General features: G+C 30.7%; 1 protein-coding gene across 2 annotated transcripts; it reads right to left on the reverse strand.

Annotated features, from left to right (window-relative positions):
* Positions 1-3370: 3370 nt before the first annotated feature.
* Positions 3371-18012, reverse strand: LOC124373842 (hatching enzyme 1.2-like). Of its 2 annotated transcripts, none has more exons than XM_046832167.1 (4): positions 17779-18012; positions 6170-6461; positions 4503-4615; positions 3371-3578 (listed from the first exon to the last, which is right to left on the reverse strand). In XM_046832167.1, exons 2-4 carry the CDS (start codon positions 6252-6254, stop codon positions 3411-3413), a joined length of 366 nt encoding a protein of 121 aa, XP_046688123.1. In that variant the 5' UTR covers positions 6255-6461; positions 17779-18012; the 3' UTR covers positions 3371-3410. The 2 variants fall into 2 exon arrangements, with proteins under 2 accessions (XP_046688123.1, XP_046688125.1); XM_046832169.1 differs by lacking the exon at positions 17779-18012 and adding an exon at positions 17629-17751.
* Positions 18013-22139: the final 4127 nt, after the last annotated feature.

Here is a 22139-nt window from a genome sequence, read left to right on the forward strand (position 1 = left end):
TTTAATGAAAAAATCTAACAAATTTACGACAATTAACTGAATTGTTTACGGAAATGGGCAAAAGAAAATGAAAACTGTCGATCAGGGAAAAGATGTATAATATAGAAAAAAATTTAAGGGAATTAAAGAAACTTTTGAAGGAAAATAATACAAATCTGGAAACTATTTAAAAATTCATACAATTGCGGATATATTATCCATTCAAACTAACGGTAAAACTAGATCTGAAATGATTAATGAAATAAAAGAAACTATTAATAACACAGAAACACCTACTGAAAACACCATTAATGTTAAAATTTTATCCTCTTTACAAGGTTATTTCCAGCAAACCATTAAACAAATTTAAACGACTATTTCATGTCAATTTACAAATATCTATGAAATTATGTGACCAGAAAAGCTTAATGAGAAAATTTCAACATCAGGGGTAGCTACAGGAATTTAATTTTGGGTGGGCCCATGTATATATATATATATATATATATATATATATATATATTTATATATACCGGGTAAGTTTTTTAAAGTCATCCAATACCTAACTTTTTAATTATACGACTTAGCACCACACTTTAAATTTGGAACTTGCTCAATTTTAAGTTTTACTCAAGAATACACTTTTACATTGTTTAAGATGGCCACCATTTATCAATATGGCGGCCAACTTTAAAATCTGTTATGGAACACCCTGTATTTTATGTTATTTTTAGATTATACACTTACAAATAAGACATTTTTGCTTTTGGATTCATGTGCATCGCATCTGCACCACCAACTGATAAATTTTCGTTGATGGTAGTTGTGCATGATGAACAAGCAGAGTCATCGAAAGCCCGGTTTGCCGGATTGCAACAGCCTGTTGCAAACATTCTAGATCAAGTTGAGGTTTGTTTTTTTGTTTTTTGTTTTTTTTTTTTTTGTAATTTCAGACTCCATAAAGGTCCCACGAGTACGGAGGAAGTAAAAAGTCCGCCCAGTCAAAACCCCGCATGACCAGGGCGCTTGGGGGGCGCCCAAATCCCAAAGGGCTCCGTTCGCGACGCACATGCATCCCTTAGACCAATTGGTCTGCTTGTTCTAATGTTGTTCTGAGGTAAATTTGGGTTTGAATTTGTATGTACTTGCCGAATAGGTTTGACTGAATATGTATTTTCAAAAGTTTCATTGTGATTTAGACCATGAATGACGACAGTTTTCTTTAAATCTTGGTGTTTATAATAGAATCGGGTTTGTCCTGTCATTCTTGTCCTCAAGGTATTTGTTGCTGAGCCCAATATAATCTGCTGGACATGTTTTACATTAAATTTGGTTAAATTACATTTTTTATTCACAAGACAAGTTGCCAAAGATAGGATATCCCTTGCTTGTTTTGCTACTAGTGAGTTTTGAAGAGTTTGGTAACATATTACAAATCAAACGTCTTGGTCTATGACACGGATGTGATCCTTGTTGTTTTTGTATTGCTTTTTCATTGTTGTTTGTCATTGGTAATTTAGGTTTGACCAATAAATCTTTAAGAATAGGAGGCCTTTTAAAGATTACTCTAGGAGTCGTTTAAAAAAATATTAAATTTTTAAAACAATAATTTATATTTGAAATATTAAATATAAATTATTAGTTGAACTATAATTTTGTAAGGTATTAAGTGCTATTTTAAGAAAATTGTTAATTTTTTGAAGCCCTGGATGGTATTGAACTATTAATTTTGGATCACTGATTTCAAATTTAGAATATAGAGTGTTCTTCTTTACATTAAGTTTATCTTTGAGTAATTTTCTTGGATAACCTCTTCTTAAGAATGCATTCATTGTATCCTCAATGTATTTTTCCAAGTCAGTTGTGTTACTACACAATTTTTGAGCTCTGCAAGCTAAACTTTTTGTTATATTCCTCTTGATGTGGACTTGATGACAGCTGTCGTAGTTTACATAATCCATATTATTCGTTTGTTTTACGTTTATTTTGTTTTATAAATGGTCATTTTCATATCAAATACTTCCATATCTAAAAATTTGACTGATGTTGAAGACGTTTCAAAATATCAGTTTAAATTTTGCTAAAATGGTTTAAATTTTTTAAAAAGTTTATTAAATTATGCTTCCCATGTGTCCAAATAAAAACATGTCATCAATAAAACGTTTTTCAAAAATATAGGCTTGTAATTTTGACTGTTGAGAAAATCTGTTTTTAGTTTTTCCCATGAAAAGATTGGCATATGACGGAGCCATACGAGTTCCAATGGCTGTGCCTTTTTGTTGTAAATAAAATGTATCTTGAAAACGGAAGCAATTCATTATAAGCACAAAATGAATTAATTTTGAAATAAATGAAGTACTAGGTTTTGTGTAAACTTGTCTTTGATTTGATTAAGATAGTATGTTACAGCTTCAATTCCTTCATCGTGTTCTAAATGTTTGTATAAAGAAGTGACATCAACAGTGACCAATATTGCATCGTTAGGAAGAGGTTGGGGTATATCTTTAAGTTTAACTAAAAAGTCATCCAAATTTCGTATGAATGATGATAGATTTTGGACAAAGACCTGTAGCTGGTGATCCACATATGCAGAAAATCCTTTCTTAAGGTGATGAACAAGAAGATACTATTGGACGCCCTAATAATTTTCTGGTGCAATTTGGGAAGAATATAAAAGACTGGTGTACTTGGATGTTGTGGTATCATTAAAGCTATTGAACTTTTGGAATGTTGGAATAGAACTGATCTGTTAAGTTTTTGTCCAGTTTTTTATATGTATCTTCATTACTTAACAGTTTGTTTATTTCTGGCACATAATCGACTGTATTCATTATTACCGTAGTATTTCCTTTATCTGTAGGAACAATAATTAGGTTTTTGTTTTTTATTAGATTTTATGGCTTTTATTTCTTTGTCATTAATATTAGTGGTTTCGAAAGAAATTCAGGAAAATTCGGAACAGCTATATAAGACATGGAAATATTAAGAAATTGTTGAAGAGGATGATCCGAACTTAGATTCGGTGTATCCCAACTAGATTTAGATTTAAACTTAATTAGTGACTCATTAATAATTCTGTTATCAATGCATGGCAATTTGGAGAAGGATTGCTTGAAAATAATAGTGTTTTGTCCTAACTTTATTAGCAAATTCCAATGTATCCGAAACTAGTTTCATATGACAAAATATTGGCGTGGGAGCTAAATTAAGTCCTTTTCATATCACATCGACTTCATCATCATTCAAGACATATTTTGATAAATTACAAAATTTGGGATACTTTTGCTTTTTTTTTGAAAGTATATGTTTATCAAGGGAAGGAATAATGTTGAACTGTGCAATAGGGGCATATTCTGGTCTAATTATGAATAATAAGACATTACAACCCCACTGGTAATATAGTTTCCTTTATTATGGGAACATTGAACTGGTTAAAAGGAACAGTAATTTTTTTCTACAAAATCCTTTCGTCTCTTACATTCATCAGGATATGTAGTACAATAATGTGGGCCTCCACAGTAGTAGTATTTCAGTTTTATAACGTCCATTTTGCTGAGTTGTTCGTATTGCCCAAGTTGATCTTGCTGGTGATCATAAAACTGAAACATTATCAATTACTACTACTACAAAAATACAGGTTGATTAAAAGCTAACTTCCTCTTAATTATTTATCAAACCACCATCTGAAGATTTAGTAATCTTATTCTGAAGTAAGACCCTCACTTTGGAGGCTGCTTTCCAAATGTTTAAAGCTAGCATTCAGGGGTAAAGATACAACCAATTTTACATTTCCATTGTCTGCCCATTTTTTTTTTGTAATTATCAAAACTTCTAATATATTTTCATCGTGCACTTATGCAAAAGGCCCCACCGACTGTAACTACTGTACTTATACATTACTGTAATTTTAATTGTGTCAGTAAAAAACAATTTCTATTTTTCGTATAGTCGAACAAATTTGTTCTATGCTTAGGTACAGTTTTTAGTGTGATTTTACAGTTGTAGCCAAAGTACTGTAACAACCATTACGTCATGTTATACGTCACATAGTAACGAATACTCGCAAATTAAAACACAAACGATAAAAATAAATAAAAATAACGTACTTCATATTATTTATTTGTTTTTCTTACTATTTTCTCCATTATCCTGTACAACACGCTCTTAAACCTTAAGTAAGAGAAACATAGAACGATATTTTTAATGCTTCTCCTGGTATATAGCTATATTCTACTGAGACCACGCGATTTTATGTAAACTATTGAGAGCAGTCAAACTGTAACAACAATATGCGATGAAATGTTTTATTTGCGATTTATATTTCACTCAATATACGATATAAAAACACATTAAAACGAATAATAAACCACTTATGATAATATTTAAAATTAATTTTCTTGTGCATTCAAAAGGAGAAGCTTCTCACATTATTTTAAAGGTTATTAACTTTAAGCACCTTTAATTAAATAAATACGTAATATGTACAGCTAATGATAATTACAGTACCTTATCACTTCACTTACCTCTCTACGAAGCTTAAAATCGGTACCTTTCCGATAATGCATGTAACTTGTCCAGTCGTAGGGAAATGATCTGTCAATATATGGACTTATTTCGTAGTCTCCGGTCTTTGCAACTGCCAACATAAGGTAAATATTAGATCTTAAACGAAAGTTAATAAATTTAACCTGCCATAATTAAAATTGTGATAAATATTTAAATTCTTGGTCATGTGTAAACATTTTATGTACACTGAGTTGACTTCTCATGGTTAATTTCGTATAGATGTCTTACAAATAAATGTTTTATTACATTCAATTATGCAATTAATTTCAATGAAATATCGGAAATATTTCTTAACATCCCATGCAAATTTAACATATTAAAAAGGATCCCCCCAAAATAAAAGAATTAGCCCATTAAAACATTAGTCTTACTAAGTATACCAGTTTACGATACAACTGAGTATTAAAGCACCCGACAGATCGTAGCAAACAATTCAAAAAAATAAATTATACGAAGAGCAATCGGACCTTTGATTTTTGATAGCAAGAGCAATAGGGATATTCTTTGGAACAAGAGAAATTTATGTACCAAGTTTCAAATCTGTAAGCCTTTTCTATCAATATTTATCGCACAGAAAGACAAACATTTGATTTTTTGACCCCTAAGACAAAAAAAAGTTTTTTTCAGTTTACACAGTTAAGTAGTTTTTAGTTTTAGGACAGTTTTTTTTTTTCTTTAAAAAACGAAACCTATATATCAAGTTCAAATCACATAAATCGAAAAACCTTTGACTTTTTGACCCTAAATCAGTGTTTTCCTTGCAACAAGAGGAACCTCTTTACAAATATTCAAGTCTAGCGCCATTCATCAAGAGTTATAGCACAAACGCACAGACAGCAACACACTATTACGAAGGTCTTGTCAGCTTCTTAAAACAGCTGTAGAGTACTTCCTCATAATAATCAGTGCTAAGTTTTGGATTCTACTCTGTGTGGAAAGTTTTGGTGACATGTGCTGTTAAAGTTAATGGAAAATACATGTAAATGAGAGAATAAGAGAGATACTATAATATGGATTTATATTTCAACTTATTTTAAATTTATTTGATATATATTGTAAAGTTTAAAAGTGGAATAGTGAGCTATAAAACAAAAACTGGAACTGAATAAAATATAATTCTACTATTATTGAGACACACACGACAACTCGTAGGAAGAAAACTATAGATTTTGTGGTCTAAAATCCAAAGATAAATCTGTCCGTCTTTTTGATCCCCTATGTATAAATCTTTATATAAGGTCCCAAAATATTTAAAACTTACTGCAGAGGACCCTCTTGGTCCATGGAAGATCGTAGTTGATTTGGGATCAAAATTTCAAAGGTCAAGGTCAAGGCATCCACCGTTTAGGTGCCATAACGTGATAACTCTTTGGTCCTAGAGACTTTAAAACTTGTTATTTAGAATCTGCTTGCCCCAGAGAGGAACTATAAAATATTCTTACATTTATGTGGGAGATGGGCCTTTAAAACCAATCTCAGTATCCAGAAGTAGAATTACATTATTATACCCCAAAAGGTTCGTTTCTCATGTACTGAAACCACTTACTTAAAACCCATTTTTAAATCTTTTTTAATTATTTCAATACAGAAACAGAATGTAGTATAAAATTTCTTTTATACTTACGTGATGGATCTATTTCCAAATAACAATTTCGATCTCTCCTTTTTTGCTCGTGTTGGAAACCCAGCGCATGACCCATCTCGTGCATCACCCAACCATCATCGAAGCAGTGCTCACTGAGGTTGATTTCGGAGGCATTGTAAGTAGAGTGTTGGTAGGTGAAGCACCCCTGAATTATAATTCGGAAGAAACTTCGCCGATAATGGTTTCCCAGGCACACTCGGCAACCATTGCACACAACTCAGCTTATTGAATCTATTAATTTTGTCCAATATATAATTTTTCTGACTAGAACCTAAAAAAAAAATCGTTAATAACTAAACCAATTATTCCAAACTAAGTTGTTTATTAACTGTTTTTCCAAAATGAAACATCGTTATTCTTAACCCAACGACTAAAACTAAAGTCTTCCTAAAGGAGACATAATCTACAATACCAACATAGACTGTGTAGACTGTGTGAACTGTACGCTTTATAAAATTCTCTACTGTTGGTGTATGTCACTCGTTATTGTCCTTCATTCATTTTTAAATATGACGGCCGTAATATAAAATTAACCTATTTAGGGCATCTCTCTTCCACACCTTCACGGTTCATAAACAATTTAGGATTTATAGTGAATTTCTTTGCACACGAGTAAAATCCATTGAATTAATTGTTTCAATTATTGTAAAAGTTGGGTACGGTATTAATTTTGTCATTGCAATCATTCAATCAAAGAATACTTAAGCTTCTTTTAAAGGATCTTTCAATTGCATTATATAAATTTTTTTCACGATAAACTACAGGTACAACACTAATTAAGGAATGAGTGGACATAAGAAGTGTGACTATTTTTGGGCTTTCAGGATGTAAAACAAAATTTTCATCCCTTATCGTTATTTTGGACATCTCTCTTCATTTAAATTAAGCGTGTAAATTGCAATTGCGCGCCCTATATTATTTTAAGATTAAACTAACAACCATTTCACATATACCATTTGTTACTACACATTTTTATATAACTATAACCAATTACATGGTATACTTTAAATAAAAATAAAAATTTAATAAATAAAATTTTATTTTAGAATTGTAAATGGATAGGGAATAAAAAAGTAAATTTATATTGTAATCCAGCGGCAGGCACAACGCGCTTGGAATCTGGTCTAGACCTGACTTGATGGCAGTGAATGCTAAACAATAGTCTACAGTGGACTCAATCTTTTGTAAGGCGGCGAACCTGCCTTGAGAGTGATTCAAACAGGCCTGCAGGAACAGGAGCGTAGTCGGTGCAGGCCAAGAACACACGCTCTGCTTCCTTTCCGAGTTGAGAAGCGATAGAGTAAAGTCTTTAGTGCAAGTTTAAAAGTAGTGTCGGGCGTAGGATCCGTTGGTATAGATTATTTTAATACCAAACTCCAAGACCTTCACGACCAAAGAGCTAAGTACTTTTGACTGAATTATTAAATTTTTCTAAATTTGAAATTTGAAAATTTAAGAAGTGAATTAATTTGAAATTGGAATTGAAATTTGAAATTAACGATCAAATTCTGTTGAGTGTGGACTAATATATATCTAAATTGTAAAGGAGTTATTTATTTAAAGTCAAACATAAAAAATTTAATTGAAATTATAGGGATTCTAGTTAAAATTAAGAGCTGCAGGTGCTGCACCATATCCTGTAGGAACTTGTGAAAAATTCCTGTTGAGAACTGTTTAGATTTGTTTGATAATTTTATTTTAAAGAAGTTTATAATTTTTATTTTATTATGAAGGAAACAGGATTTTTCCGGACATTTGCCATCGTTAAGTGAAACAAGAAAACAGTAACACTACGTTTCGAGATCTGCAATCTGATCTCTTCTTCAGGTAAAGAACTAACCTAATACATAATTACAAACTAGGTTAAAATAAACAAATCTTACTAAAGCGTTGTGGCACGCCTGAGTCAGGAATCACAACCTACATGTTGTATGTCAACTTCACTAACACTAAAGACATGCACTTAATAAAAAAACTATAAAAAACAACACCAATCATTAAACTAAACTACGGAATACAGGTCACAATATGTCTTCACTCGTCTACTAAGGGAATTGTCTAAAGTCCTCTTGGACATCTTAACACCATTGGTAGGAAAAACTGACTCTTTCATCAAAAATTCCAGGGATTTCGTAGAGAAGTCAAAATCCCTAAAGTTGACTGAAACTGACAAACTGGTAAGTTTTGATGTCGAAAGTCTATTTACAAATGTACCAGTTCCAGAAACTCTCGGAATTATTAAATCACGTCTCAAAGAAGACCAAACATTAAAGGATAGAACTAAACTTCCCGTGCCAGTAATTATGGAACTGTTAGAACTATGCACTCAATGCAATTATTTTGAGTTAGAGGGTAAAATTTACCGTCAAGATGAGGGGATGGCAATGGGTTCTCCACTGTCTCCTATTTTCGCCAATATCTTTATGGAGGAATTCGAGCGAAAAGCTTTGGCTTCAGCTCAGTTCAAACCGAAGATTTGGTGGAGGTATGTGGATGATACCTTTGTTATTTTTTCTCATGGAGACATTGAATTAAATAATTTTTTGAATCACATTAACAGTATTTCTCCTTCCATCCGCCTCACAATGGAAGTGGAAGTCCAAAACAAGCTTCCCTTTTTGGATGTGTGTGTATTAAGAGATAGGGATGTCCTTAAGACAACTGTTTTTCGAAAGATAACACACACAGGAAAATATTTAAATTATCAATCCAACCATCAAAAATCTGTCAAAGAAGGAGTAGCCTACTCGTTGTTTGATAGAGCAAAGAGCTTGTGCTCAGATAAAGATGGACTAAAAGAAGAATTTAAGAAAATTGAATCGGATCTCAGAAGCAATGGATACCCTCAATTAGTAATTAATAAGTGCAAACGAACCAGAAGAATCATTCCTGAGTCAGAAAAACAGAATTGTGATAAATTTGCGTTTATGTCAATCCCCTATGTGCCGGGATTATCGGAGAAAATTAGAAGAGTAGGTAGAAAGTACAACATTAGAACCGCGTTTAAAACACACAACACTCTTAGACAAAGTCTCGTAAAAACAAAACCAAAAAATGGCACACAGGATTCCAAAAACTGTGTTTTACAGTATAAAATGTAGCTGCAATAGGGAATACATAGGCGAGACAAAAAGACCACTAAACATAAGGATAAAAGAACACAAAGAAAACACGAGAAAGGGTTTCACAGAAAAGTCAAAAATTGCACAACCATTGTTGGTCCGAAGACCATCATATGAATTGGGATGAAGCCCACATAATACATCGGGAACCACATTTCTTCAAAAGGAAATTAATTGAGGCAACATACATTAAATTGGCAGACCAACCAATCAGTCAACCATCAGTCGAGATTAGGCCGCTTTGGTTGCCAATTCTAAAAAATGAAACTAAAGAGAATACCAAAAGTATCAAACGGATCGGATATTTGCAATAAACCAATGCGGAGTCACAATATGGTTTTAAGAAGTTCATCTCGCATGAACCAATAATAACGAAAGGGCCCATTCCTGTTCCCCTTCCCTTGTATTTCCGCCATCTTGTTTTAGCCGGCCGTCACGATTACCATTGGCTACCCCCTCTGGTCAGTCGTAAATGGTTAGTAGACGAGTGAAGACATATTGTGACCTGTATTCCGTAGTTTAGTTTAATGATTGGTGTTTTTTATAGTTTTTTTATTAAGTGCATGTCTTTAGTGTTAGTGAAGTTGACATACAACATGTAGGTTGTGATTCCTGACTCAGGCGTGCCACAACGCTTTAGTAAGATTTGTTTATTTTAACCTAGTTTGTAATTATGTATTAGGTTAGTTCTTTACCTGAAGAAGAGATCAGATTGCAGATCTCGAAACGTAGTGTTACTGTTTTCTTGTTTCACTTAACGATGGCAAATGTCCGGAAAAATCCTGTTTCCTTCACAATCCTTCCATCGTCAAAAAATAACCTTCAAACAAAGAATTTATTTTATTAGTTTTGAGAAGAAGCCTATTTATTTTATTTCATACGAATTTATTCAAGATTATTATTTTATTTTATATTTTATACACACGTATTTGGAGGACAGTGAGTCCATGTTAAATCGAAAGTGCCTTGCCTAAGGAAAGTAGTAATTTTAAACTATTGTGCAAAACATTTCATTGGTGGAATACAAGGTTAATAATTGAAATTTGGATTGATTTAATAAACCTGAATATTTCTAAAAAGGTGCAGTTTTAATTTCCACCAGTATCTACCTAAATCTTATGAGTTCGAGAATATTTAAGGTCATCATAATAAAAAACAAAAAATTTTGTATATTAACATTTAGTATACAAATAAGTGCGCAACTCTGCTATATTCTGGTGAACCTTAATAAAATTGAACTTAGTGGTTGTAAATTAATAAGTGGCTTGGATACTGGAAAATTATAAAGTGTTTAATATTAAACTTTTAAAATGGCACTTAAGGTGGACTTGTTAACCAAGGAGGAATTGGACTATGAAATTAGGTTAAGAGGTGTGGAAGTGTCTCCTAGTCTTAAAGTGATAGATTTAAGGAAAAAGTTACGGCAGTTAATAAGTCTTGATGTAAATAGTAATTATTTGAACCTGAGTGGAAAGGTCGCTTTCAAGGAGGAATGGGATAAAATTAAGTTAGAAACCCAAGTATTAGGAACTAGACTGGAGGAATCCATTGAACAGGGACTAACATTGGACATAGTTAGGTGTGAAACAAAAATAAATCATTGGCAGCGCCGACTGACTAACTTAAGTAAATTGTTTAAAATCGAAGAAAAGGATATAGCTAAACATGTTGAAAACCGGAATAGTATATTAAGTGAATTATTGTTTAAAAATAAAAAACCTAAAAATTGACAAGGAAACATCTGATAACTTGGTGCGTAAGTTATCTGATTCCAATCTGGAAATAGAAGGTGAGCTGGAAGAGGCTGGTAAACCGGAAGTGAAAGATAAGTCTGGTCTAAATATGAGAGATGAGGTGTTTGTTTCGGGACGGCCACATTTAAGTTATAATAAACTACCGAACCCCATTGAGCGTTATTTGAAGGAGTTAAAAATCTGCGATGGATTAAATGTTCAAGAATTATTAGAATTCTTTAAAATAATCTTGAAACTTAAAAAGGAAACTAGATGTACGGAAGAGGACATTATGGAGATTGCGATTTCACATAGTCAGGGAGCTCTTTTGTCGAAACTATTGGAAATAAAACAGGACAATGTCACGGTCAAATTAATGCTTGAAATATTATTGAATTATTTCGTGCCATATCATCAGCGTGAACTTTTGAAATTTGAAAAGGTGCACCGTCCCCAAAGATATAATGAAAGCTTATCCAACTACATTATAGACATTAAGGAATCAGTAGAAGTACTTTGTTGTAATATAAATGAAAGGGATGTTGTGGAATTAATTAAGGTGGGAATTAATCCTGAAACCAGAAATAAACTAGTGTTTATGGGAAATCCGAGCACATATTCCGAACTGGAGGAGATGTGTATAAGGGCGAATAATGTAGGTTATGCTGACAACGTGAGGAAAACAGGGAATAATTTGAATGTGAATAGGAAGTATAATGTACCGGTTAACAGCATCAGGGCGAGGCAAGAAACAATAACTTGTTATAAATGTAATAGACCTGGTCATTATGCTTATCAGTGCCGGGAGGTAAACAGGAAACCTGTTGTGAACCAGCGGAGACCTATTGTAAACCACACTCCAGCTATAAACCCCGAAAATGTAGGTCATAATGTACAGGAGTCAAAAAACTAGTTAGTAGGGAAAGTTCGAACAATGAGTTAAGGAAGGGCGAACTTTCCCGGTTACCAAAAATTGTGTCCAACAAAAACTCACATGAATTATCTGCTAAATTAAATCATACTTGGCAAAAGAAAAATTCAGAAAATATCAGTTTATTGCCCAGCTTAGAAATAGATTTTGGCAAGAATATATCATTAAATGTATTATTAGATACTGGTAGTAGTATGAATATAATAAGTGATAGACTGTATAAACTATTATTAGAGAATAAGATTGTAAAGTGTTACCAGTTAACTAACCTGACATGTATGAGTGCTGAAAATAAAAAAATGTCCGTAATCGGCAGTGTAAATATAAAAATTAAAATAGATATGTTCACCTGGAAAGTGGAATTTCTTATAGTGAAGGACTTAGCCCAAAAGGCAATTTTAGGAGCGAACTTTATAAAACATTCTGGTTTGTTAATAGACTTGAAAAATAAATTGTTGTCGATTTGACTTTAATGTAGAGAAGTGTATAAAATTTGTGCAAAGTATTACAGTAGCGTGTATGAACACCAATCACACTTATAAAATAGGATGCGAAGAGGCCAGTAATGAAATAATAAAAATTATAAAGGAATTTCCAACGGTGTTTACCGACAAAATTGGTAAAACTCTAGATTATGAGTATAAATTAAAAGTTAAAGACCATGAACCCGTAAAACTTAGACCATATCCATTGAATCCACCTAAACAATTAAAAATAAAAAAAATTATTGACGAATTATTGGAACAGGACATTATTCAACCAAGTGTGAGTCAGTACTCGAGTCCAGCCTTTTTAGTAGGTAAGGAAGATGGAAAATCGGAAAGATTAGTAGTTAATTACAAGGAGTTAAACAAGAAGTTGGAAGGAGTGAGTTATCCTATAGGCGACATGCACGAACTATATTACCATTTGAAGGGAAACAATTATTACTCAGTAATAGACTTAACCAAAAGTTTTTATCAAATAAGTTTAGCGAAGGAAAGCCAGGAGTTAACTACGTTCTCGGTACCTTTCGGAAGTTACAGCTTTAAAACGAATTCCTTTTGGATTATTAATTGGAAGTGGGGGTATTGTCGTCATATATGAATAAAATCTTAGGAGAATTGAGATTTACTTGCACTCTCGCCTTTTTGGACGATATTATTGTGTATTCGAAGACATTGGAGGAACATTATATGCATTTGAAACAAGTGTTAGAGTGTTTAAAGAAAAATAATCTTACTGTGAATCCGGAGAAAGTAAAATTTTGTTATAATGAAATTAAGTTTCTGGGACATTTGGTTTCCAAAGACACTATAAGAATGGACCCTGACCGTACACGGACGTTATTAGAATCTCCGAGGCCCCGGGACAAGAAAGGTATTGCGAGGTTCATAGGGATGACTAGTTATTTCTCTAAATGTATTCCAAATTATGCGGAAATAGCTCATCCACTCAATGAAATGAGGAAGAAGTCGTCCAAATTTGTGTGGGACCAAAAATGTCAGGAATCGTTCGATAAACTGAAACGAGCGGTTACCCGTCCCCCCGTGTTAGCCATCCCTGACTTCAACAAGGAGTTCACAGTCCAATGCGACGCGAGTGATAAGGCCCTCGGTTCCTGTTTATTACAGGAAGCGGACAATGGACATTTAAAACCGGTGGCCTATTATTCGAGAAAATTTAACGAAAGTGAGGTGAAACTTACTACCTATCAAAAGGAAGCTTTGGCAGTTGTCTGTTCAATAAATAAATTCCGTAATTTCGTAGAAATGAGACCATTCAACTTAGTGACCGACAACTCAGCATTGGCTTGGGTATTGTCCCACTTTCGTAAGTTAGGAAAATTAGGGCGCTGGGTGGAGGTTATATTGTCTCTACCATTTAAAATTACGCATGTTAAAGGTAATCAGAAACCCAGTAGCGGACTATTTATCTAGATTATTTCAAGATAGTGAAGTTGACCACAATGTGTTACATGAACTAGAAAAATTAGTGAATAAGGACAAGATGAATGATAACTCTATAAAAAATGAACAATGAAACTGTAAATAATAAGGACTTAGTAATAAGAGAGGAAACAGTGTCTATAAATAGTATAAGTACGATGCCTTTTAGCTTTATGGACTTAAAAACGCATCAGAAGCAGGATGTAAATATAACTAAAAATTATGGAGGGTGTATTGAACTATACCAATAGTGATGTTTACAGTGTGGAAAAAGGGGTGTTATTTTATGTGAACAATAAAAACAATTCTAAAAGGATCTATTTACCTGAGCACTTATTCAAGGTTGTATACGAGTATTATCACAACTCATTGTCTGGCTGTCACTTCGGCATTTTAAAAAACACAACAGAAAATAAATGAAAGGTTTTATCACCCTAAACTAAATGATTATGTGAAAAATAATGTAAAATGTTGTGAAGTGTGTTTGAAAGCAAAAAGTAGCAACTGGAGGGACCAAGGACCTTTGAACAGCAATCTGAGCAGTCGTCCAATGCAGAAGTTATACATGGATATTTATGGGCCATTACCTGCGTCTTCCAATCGAATGCAATACATCCTGATAGCAGTAGATGACTTCACCAAATATAATTGGATAATGCCACTCAGGAAATGCACCTCAGGTAATGTAATTAATGCATTAGAAAATAATATTTTCAAAAATTTTTCTTTGCCTGAAGAATTCGTGACGGATAATGGAACATATTTTGTCAGCGAGGAATTCAAAAATTATTTGTTTAATTTGGGCATAAAACAAAGGACCATTATACCTTATACTCCTCAAGGAAATAAAAGTGAAAGGCAAATTCGAAATTTAAATCAAATTCTGACAGCTTATTATCATGACTGTAAAAAGAATTGGGACAAGGATTTGTACCGTGTGCAAATGGCCCTAAATACTTGTCACAATGAAAGCATAAAGTCGTCTGCATTTGAATTGATGTTCAGTTTCAAAGCAAATGATGGTTTGTCACTAAAATGGCAAATTAAAGATATTTGTGATGAAAAATGGAGCAAAGATAAGAATGCAAAGATGGTTGAAGCTATTCAAAATTTAAAAAGACAAAATGAGCTGAATTCGAGAAGAAACCGATACAACCGAAATCACAGGCAATTAAAAATGTATGATGTAGTCTATTGTAGAATTACAAATCAGCAATATAAGCTAGATCTGAAATATGAAGGACCATTCAGAATAATTTCAATTATTAGCTCCAACTCATATGTGGTTCAAAATTTAAAAGAATTGAATGAGTTCCGTAGAATACACTTGCAGGATGTGAAACCCACTGGGGAAAGAAGAATGTATATTTAAATATAACAAAACAAAATAATTACCGAGGGGTAAATAATTGAATTACAAAAAATTTTTAAAAAAGGAACTGATTAAAAATTATGACGAATTAAATTAGTTGTAAGAATGAAGAAAAACTATATTGGATGTACGTTGTATGTATGTATGTTTGATTTGAGAAATTTCAGTGACAAGGAAGATTAAATTAAAATATATTGAACAATTGAGGAAATTCTACAGCCCTGTTAAATTGTAAATATTAACTTGAATTGTAATGTTGTAAAAATGTATTTTAAACTTGAAGAAACCTCAAGAGGAATAAAAAGGTTTATGATTTAGATAAAAGGGCACAGGTGAAGTAAACAGTTGCGATAACTACATGGTTTGGGAGAGGAGGAGTGTATTAAAACAATTCAGTATTTATTTTCTGAATAATGCACAAATCCGAAAGTCATGGTCCGTAATTAATGTTATTAACATGTGTTATTTATGTTTGTATGTAAATTAATAACTAACACGAATGTTGGAATATTAATTTAAACTTGTTAGTTTGATAAAATTTATGCCAAGGAAGAGGGGAACAGAAGAAAAAAGACTGTTATTTCTATGATAAACAACGGTATAGTTAAAAATAATAAAATAAGAACTGACACCCCCGTCTGGGGATATGTTTTAATTCTATATGAAGCTGCGACAACCAGTGAATGGGCGAGCCAACACACACAGCCGTGCAGGGCAAAGGTTCCAAGGACGACCCAACTAATTACGGACCGGACCTGCAATAAACATCCCACAACAACAACCACCGACTACCTCGTTCTACCCATTGTGAAGGATTATCTGGATGGACTATCTTTATGGTAGGACTTAGAATTGTAAAAAGGTAGGTGGCAATTGGACTCTTAATATTTGCCATAGTTTAGGTCAAGGTTTCTATTGGGGAATTTAATTGTTAAGTTTTCAAAAAACAATCTGATAATGTATGGACTCTTTTAAAAAGAATTTATAATAATTAACGCTTGGTTAAAATAACTTGACAACTAGTATGCTGCCACTTCTTACAACTATTTATCAAAAATAAATTAAAACAAATATTATAAATAAAAAAAAAAAAAGGTTTTGTAGATTTGATGATGCATGTTAAGGCTAGGTGGAAATACAATTTCTAAAGGATGTGAGATAAATTTCTTAGATTTAAGTATTAAACTTGGCAGATACCAAGCGCTTTAAGGGGGGGTGTGTATACCAATTACATGGTATACTTTAAATAAAAATAAAAATTTAATAAATAAAATTTTATGTTAGAATTGTAAATGGATAGGGAATAAAAAAGTAAATTTATATTGTAATCCAGCGGCAGGCACAACGCGCTTGGAATCTGGTCTAGACCTGACTTGATGGCAGTGAATGCTAATCAATAGTCTACAGTGGACTCAATCTTTTGTAAGGCGGCGAACCTGCCTTGAGAGTGATTCAAACAGGCCTGCAGGAACAGGAGCGTAGTCGGTGCAGGCCAAGAACACACGCTCTGCTTCCTTTCCGAGTTGAGAAGCGATAGAGTAAAGTCTTTAGTGCAAGTTTAAAAGTAGTGTCAGGCGTAGGATCCGTTGGTATAGATTATTTTAATACCAAAACTCCAAGACCTTCACGACCAAAGAGCTAAGTACTTTTGACTGAATTATTAAATTTTTCTAAATTTGAAATTTGAAAATTTAAGAAGTGAATTAATTTGAAATTGGAATTGAAATTTGAAATTAACGATCAAATTAGTGTGGACTAATATATATCTAAATTGTAAAGGAGTTATTTATTTAAAGTCAGACATAAAAATTTAATTGAAATTATAGGGATTCTAGTTAAAATTAAGAGCTGCAGGTGCTGCACCATATCCTGTAGGAACTTGTGAAAAATTCCTGTTGAGAACTGTTTAGATTTGTTTGATAATTTTATTTTAAAGCAGTTTATAATTTTTATTTTATTAGTTTTGAGAAGAAGCCTATTTATTTTATTTCATACGAATTTATTCAAGATTATTATTTTATTTTATATTTTATACACACGTATTTGGAGGACAGTGAGTCCATGTTAAATCGAAAGTGCCTTGCCTAAGGAAGTAGTAATTTTAAACTATTGTGCAAAACATTTCATTGGTGGAATACAAGGTTAATAATTGAAATTTGGATTGATTTAATAAACCTGAATATTTTCTAAAAAGTTGCAGTTTTAATTTCCACCAGTATCTACCTAAATCTTATGAGTTCGAGAATATTTAAGGTCATCATAATAAAAACAAAAAATTGTGTATATTAACATTTAGTATAATAACTCTATATAATATATACGTGTTTATATAAGCATTATATATTTACTCACATGAGCATAAGCTTAATGGTTCGAATATACAATCACTGATATGAGGCTGTATTTACTTATAGGACCATATCACAAATATGAATATACAGTATACATGAATATGTACCTACTCACTGACTCATCAAGCATTTACTGATATACCATACTTACTGAACCGACTATCAATCGTATAATATACAGTTGCATTATTAATGAACCTCTTATCCATCGATCGTTTATTTCTAATTCGTGAATGTCTGTTCTCAATGCGTCTTGTACCGGTAGCTTGACCATACTCAGTCATAGCTGAACCACTCAGAGCAACAATCCCCAAAACTACCCAATAATATGTAATCATGTTCAGTCAGAGTGTGTAGAATTGATCGTTATATGAATAAAGTTTGATTTTTCCTCCTTCTGCATGGATGATTTGTAGTACTTCAATCAATTTATTAGCTATGGATAATAAACGCAAAGCTACAATACACTTTTATAAATTTCTATTGTAAAATCATATCCACGTGTTCGACTGAACCACTATTTCATCAACGAAGTTGATCTTAAAGGTGAAATGTTTAATGCAGCAGATAAGATTAGGCTACATTAAGAACCTTTATAAATAATTCATTTGATGATCTAGAGTACAATATAATAGCGATGTGGTATATGAATAGAATCTGAAAAGAATGACAGAATGGACACCTAGTTTATATAATAAAATGTTTTATGCTTGTGAAATTCAACCCAAATTTATATATAATATAAATATATATATAATAGTGTCTTTTCAAGAATCTTTCGTTGTTAGATTACACTTTATTTCGAACTCACTCGAACTTTTTTATGTTCTCTTGTTTAATTTGTTTTCATGTTGCCATAAGAAAAGATCGAATGCACTGTATTATCTCGCAATCAATATTTATTAATATCACTCTATCAGCATGCTTGAAATGGACTCTAGTATTACATTCCGAACATTCGTCAGTAATTTTGTTTCCATAATATTTTATCTAATTTTTATATTTCACGATATTCCCAATTCATTCAATATTTTTGTAATTATCACATTTATTTCTGAACCTTGATTTTTATTTAAATTATATAAACGACCAAAATTTTATCCATTATCTGAAAGTTTATCTTGTGATCATCTTTAAAATTTACTTAAATCTTGATAAGATTTCGTAAAAAGTCATCTACTATATCTCTTTTATTATCTTTTATTTCTATCTTATAATTTTTTTCACAGACTTCTGTTGTAAAATCCATGTTATTTATGATCCTCATATTTTTTAGTTATTCAAATATTTCAACATGATCATCTAATTAATTTTTATAATTATATAAAATAGTACATTTCTTTACTAATACTGCTAATTATTCTTCCTTTAAAATCTACTGTATATTCTCCTATACCTCTAGGTCTAAACTGCGTTGAAGATGGTAATTTGGTAATCAATATTCTTCTTCTGTTTCATGTATTAAAAATCTGCAGCTTTTCAACAACTGGAACAAAATTTATGATACTTTTGTATTGAACATTTTCAGTTGTATCTTCAGAATTCGTAATAGTAGAAGTTACACGTTAAATAACTTTTGAATAACTTCCTGTGTCTTCAAATCTAGTTTATTCTTTAAATTCTTTGATTAATGTTTCTTCAATTTCATCAAGTTTTTTATTCCTCAGAAATTACGTTCACGATTTACTCAAGAAACTTTTTGAAACGTAAAACTTAAAAACTTTAACGTAACATATTAAATATAAAAAAAAATTAAAAACAAAACCTTGAAAGGTTTAACTAAAACTACTAAAACGATAATTTCCTAATGTAGATCGTGTATAAATAACTATATCAAATACTTTATTAAATAATATTGCTAGACTAAAGGACATTATTTATATTAGAAAATGTATTCATATATTAATCATTTTTAAGTTTTAGATTTACAACCAACAATAATATTATTGGTTGAACTCTATTTTTCCTTAAAAGGTTTTGTAGTTTTATTTAAGCACTTTGTTTTAAACATTTCGACATTTAAGAAGAAATATATTTAAAACAAAAATAGTTTATTAACTTATGAATATTTTTAGGTAACGTTTTTATTTAAAACCACCAATTTATTTAGAAGAAAATTCAAACTGTGTCATCGGATTTAGAAAATTTTATTCTGATTATTTTTAATGATTGTTATTAAAGATACAGCTATTAGTTTGCATTACTAATATTAAAATATTTTATGAAATTGATAAGGCATGTTATACTTTTAATAAACTAAAACATTTTATTTCAAATATTTACACAATCAGTTGAATCTAAAAACTGGATTGAATTGAATTTGTAATGAAAATATTACTCTTTATTCTCTCTTATATTGGATTTATTTCTAAATGTAAAATAAAATAAAATCACAAAAATTTCTGTGAATGTATAAAACAATTATGGTTCTTTAAATAGTACCACACAAATTCATTTTTCATTATGTTTAGTAAAGCTGGTCTTTATTTTAAAACATTTTCTGATAAAATGGAGTCAGATGTAGATTATTTCAATAATGAAATGAAAGTCAATTATAAAAATATGTTGATATTTGCAGATAAAAGTAATGAATTTTGATCTAAAGATAAAAATTTAGCACAATTTTTAGAATATATAAATACCATAAAAACAACTATAAACGATGTTGCTGATTATGATAGTACAATCTTTCATTTTTATTTGAATAAAGGGGGGTTTGAGGACCAGCCTATGAATAGTCCAAAAGTTACTATATTTATTAATAAATCGAGTATACATTCTTTAACGTATATTACAATGAAATTAAATAATTAAAATATGTAATCGAAAATAAAAATTAAATCACTGTAAACCAAAATTTAAAATTTAAAGTAACAGTTTATACATTAAAAATTGATATTTAAAAACTGAATTGATAAAATAAGATTTTATTTGTACAGGCTTTGATGAAAGGCAGCTACACACGTTCAAGAACACAGAAAAATAAAGTTTAAAATTAAATTAAAATGATTAGAAGATATATAATATATATTTTGAATTTGAAATGTGAGAGAGAATTGAAGATCCTAATTCATTAAACCTTATAACTAAATAGAGGAATATTTAAAAATTAGAAGCCATAAGAAATCATTTTAAATAAGCAAATTAGATTATGTACAATTTTTAAAAGCTATAATTATATAAAATTTTGAAGAAAACTTCAAAATATATTTAAATTAAAAATATGTTTCAATATGACGATTTATGTTTAAATTTCTTTGAGGATTAGACCAATATTCAATATTTATATTGAATATATTTTTTATCTTTACTTTAATGATAATTATAAGTCTAAAATGTCTCTTATTTACAAATATAACATGCTGTTTCATCTAAAGGACATTTATCAATTCTAGCATATAACTCTCTTTCAATATTTATGATAACAATCCTTACAATACTAATATAATCTATAGAAAATAATATATATATAGAATATAATTTATTTTGTCTTTTATCTATGGAAAACTTTTAAAACACACATAGTTTTACCGTTTGCAACTCCTATTCATAAAATTTTCAGATTTCTTCATTATTTAAATCTTTTACATTATATGTCATGCTATTATTATGTTATATGAATTAAAAAGATTTATCTACACCAATTATTCTTATATTTATTCTTCATTAACAATTCTAACATGATCATTAATTTTAAATTAAGTTTTTTGCGAATTTCAGGTGAGTATAATTTTAAAATATTTATATTTTTTTTCTCCATCTTTATCCACGTATTTTGAGTATATTTTGATTGCGCTGTGAACAGTATCATTATAATCGTTTTAAAATTTTTTTAGGGATATCAATCCGTTTCAAAATGTTGTTCATCTTAAAAAGAAATTTAATTCTCAGTTATATTATATACTTCTGCAATACTAGATTGTTCTTCATTTTCAGTGTGATAAATTTTTATGTTGTATTTTATCAAAACTTCATTATATTCTTTATTTCTTACCTTTAATGGTTTATTATTCCGTTTGTAAAAGATTTTGAGGTATATGATCAATTTTACTGCATGGTTTATTATGTCTTCAAACAATTTTTAAACATCTTTTTCCGTTTTATGAATTACTCCTGACATAAATATATTGAAAATGTATCTATAACACTTACCATATATTTAACTTAATTCAGATCTTTACAGTGTGATGTTATTATTAAATATTCAGCTCATAAATCATCGATTTCTATCGTTATAATTGTTTTTTAATAATGGATTTCTTACTATTGCATGAATTTCCCTAACTTCAACCTCAATTTCTTATATATTTGATAATTATTTTCCTACTAAATACTGGTTTAATTTTTTTTAACTTAATTTTATTTTTTACATGCAACAACTAGTGGAAAAACAGAAGAAAGTTCAAATTAGACAAAACGTTAATATATGCTTAGCTGAAGGTTGGCTTTGTTAGAACAATTGCAATTATTATGTATCTACAAGTATAAGGAAGGTCTAGTTTTAGGGAAACT

The sequence above is a fragment of the Homalodisca vitripennis genome, unplaced genomic scaffold (genome assembly GCF_021130785.1).
Source record: "Homalodisca vitripennis isolate AUS2020 unplaced genomic scaffold, UT_GWSS_2.1 ScUCBcl_6510;HRSCAF=13755, whole genome shotgun sequence".
Taxonomy (NCBI): domain Eukaryota; kingdom Metazoa; phylum Arthropoda; class Insecta; order Hemiptera; family Cicadellidae; genus Homalodisca; species Homalodisca vitripennis.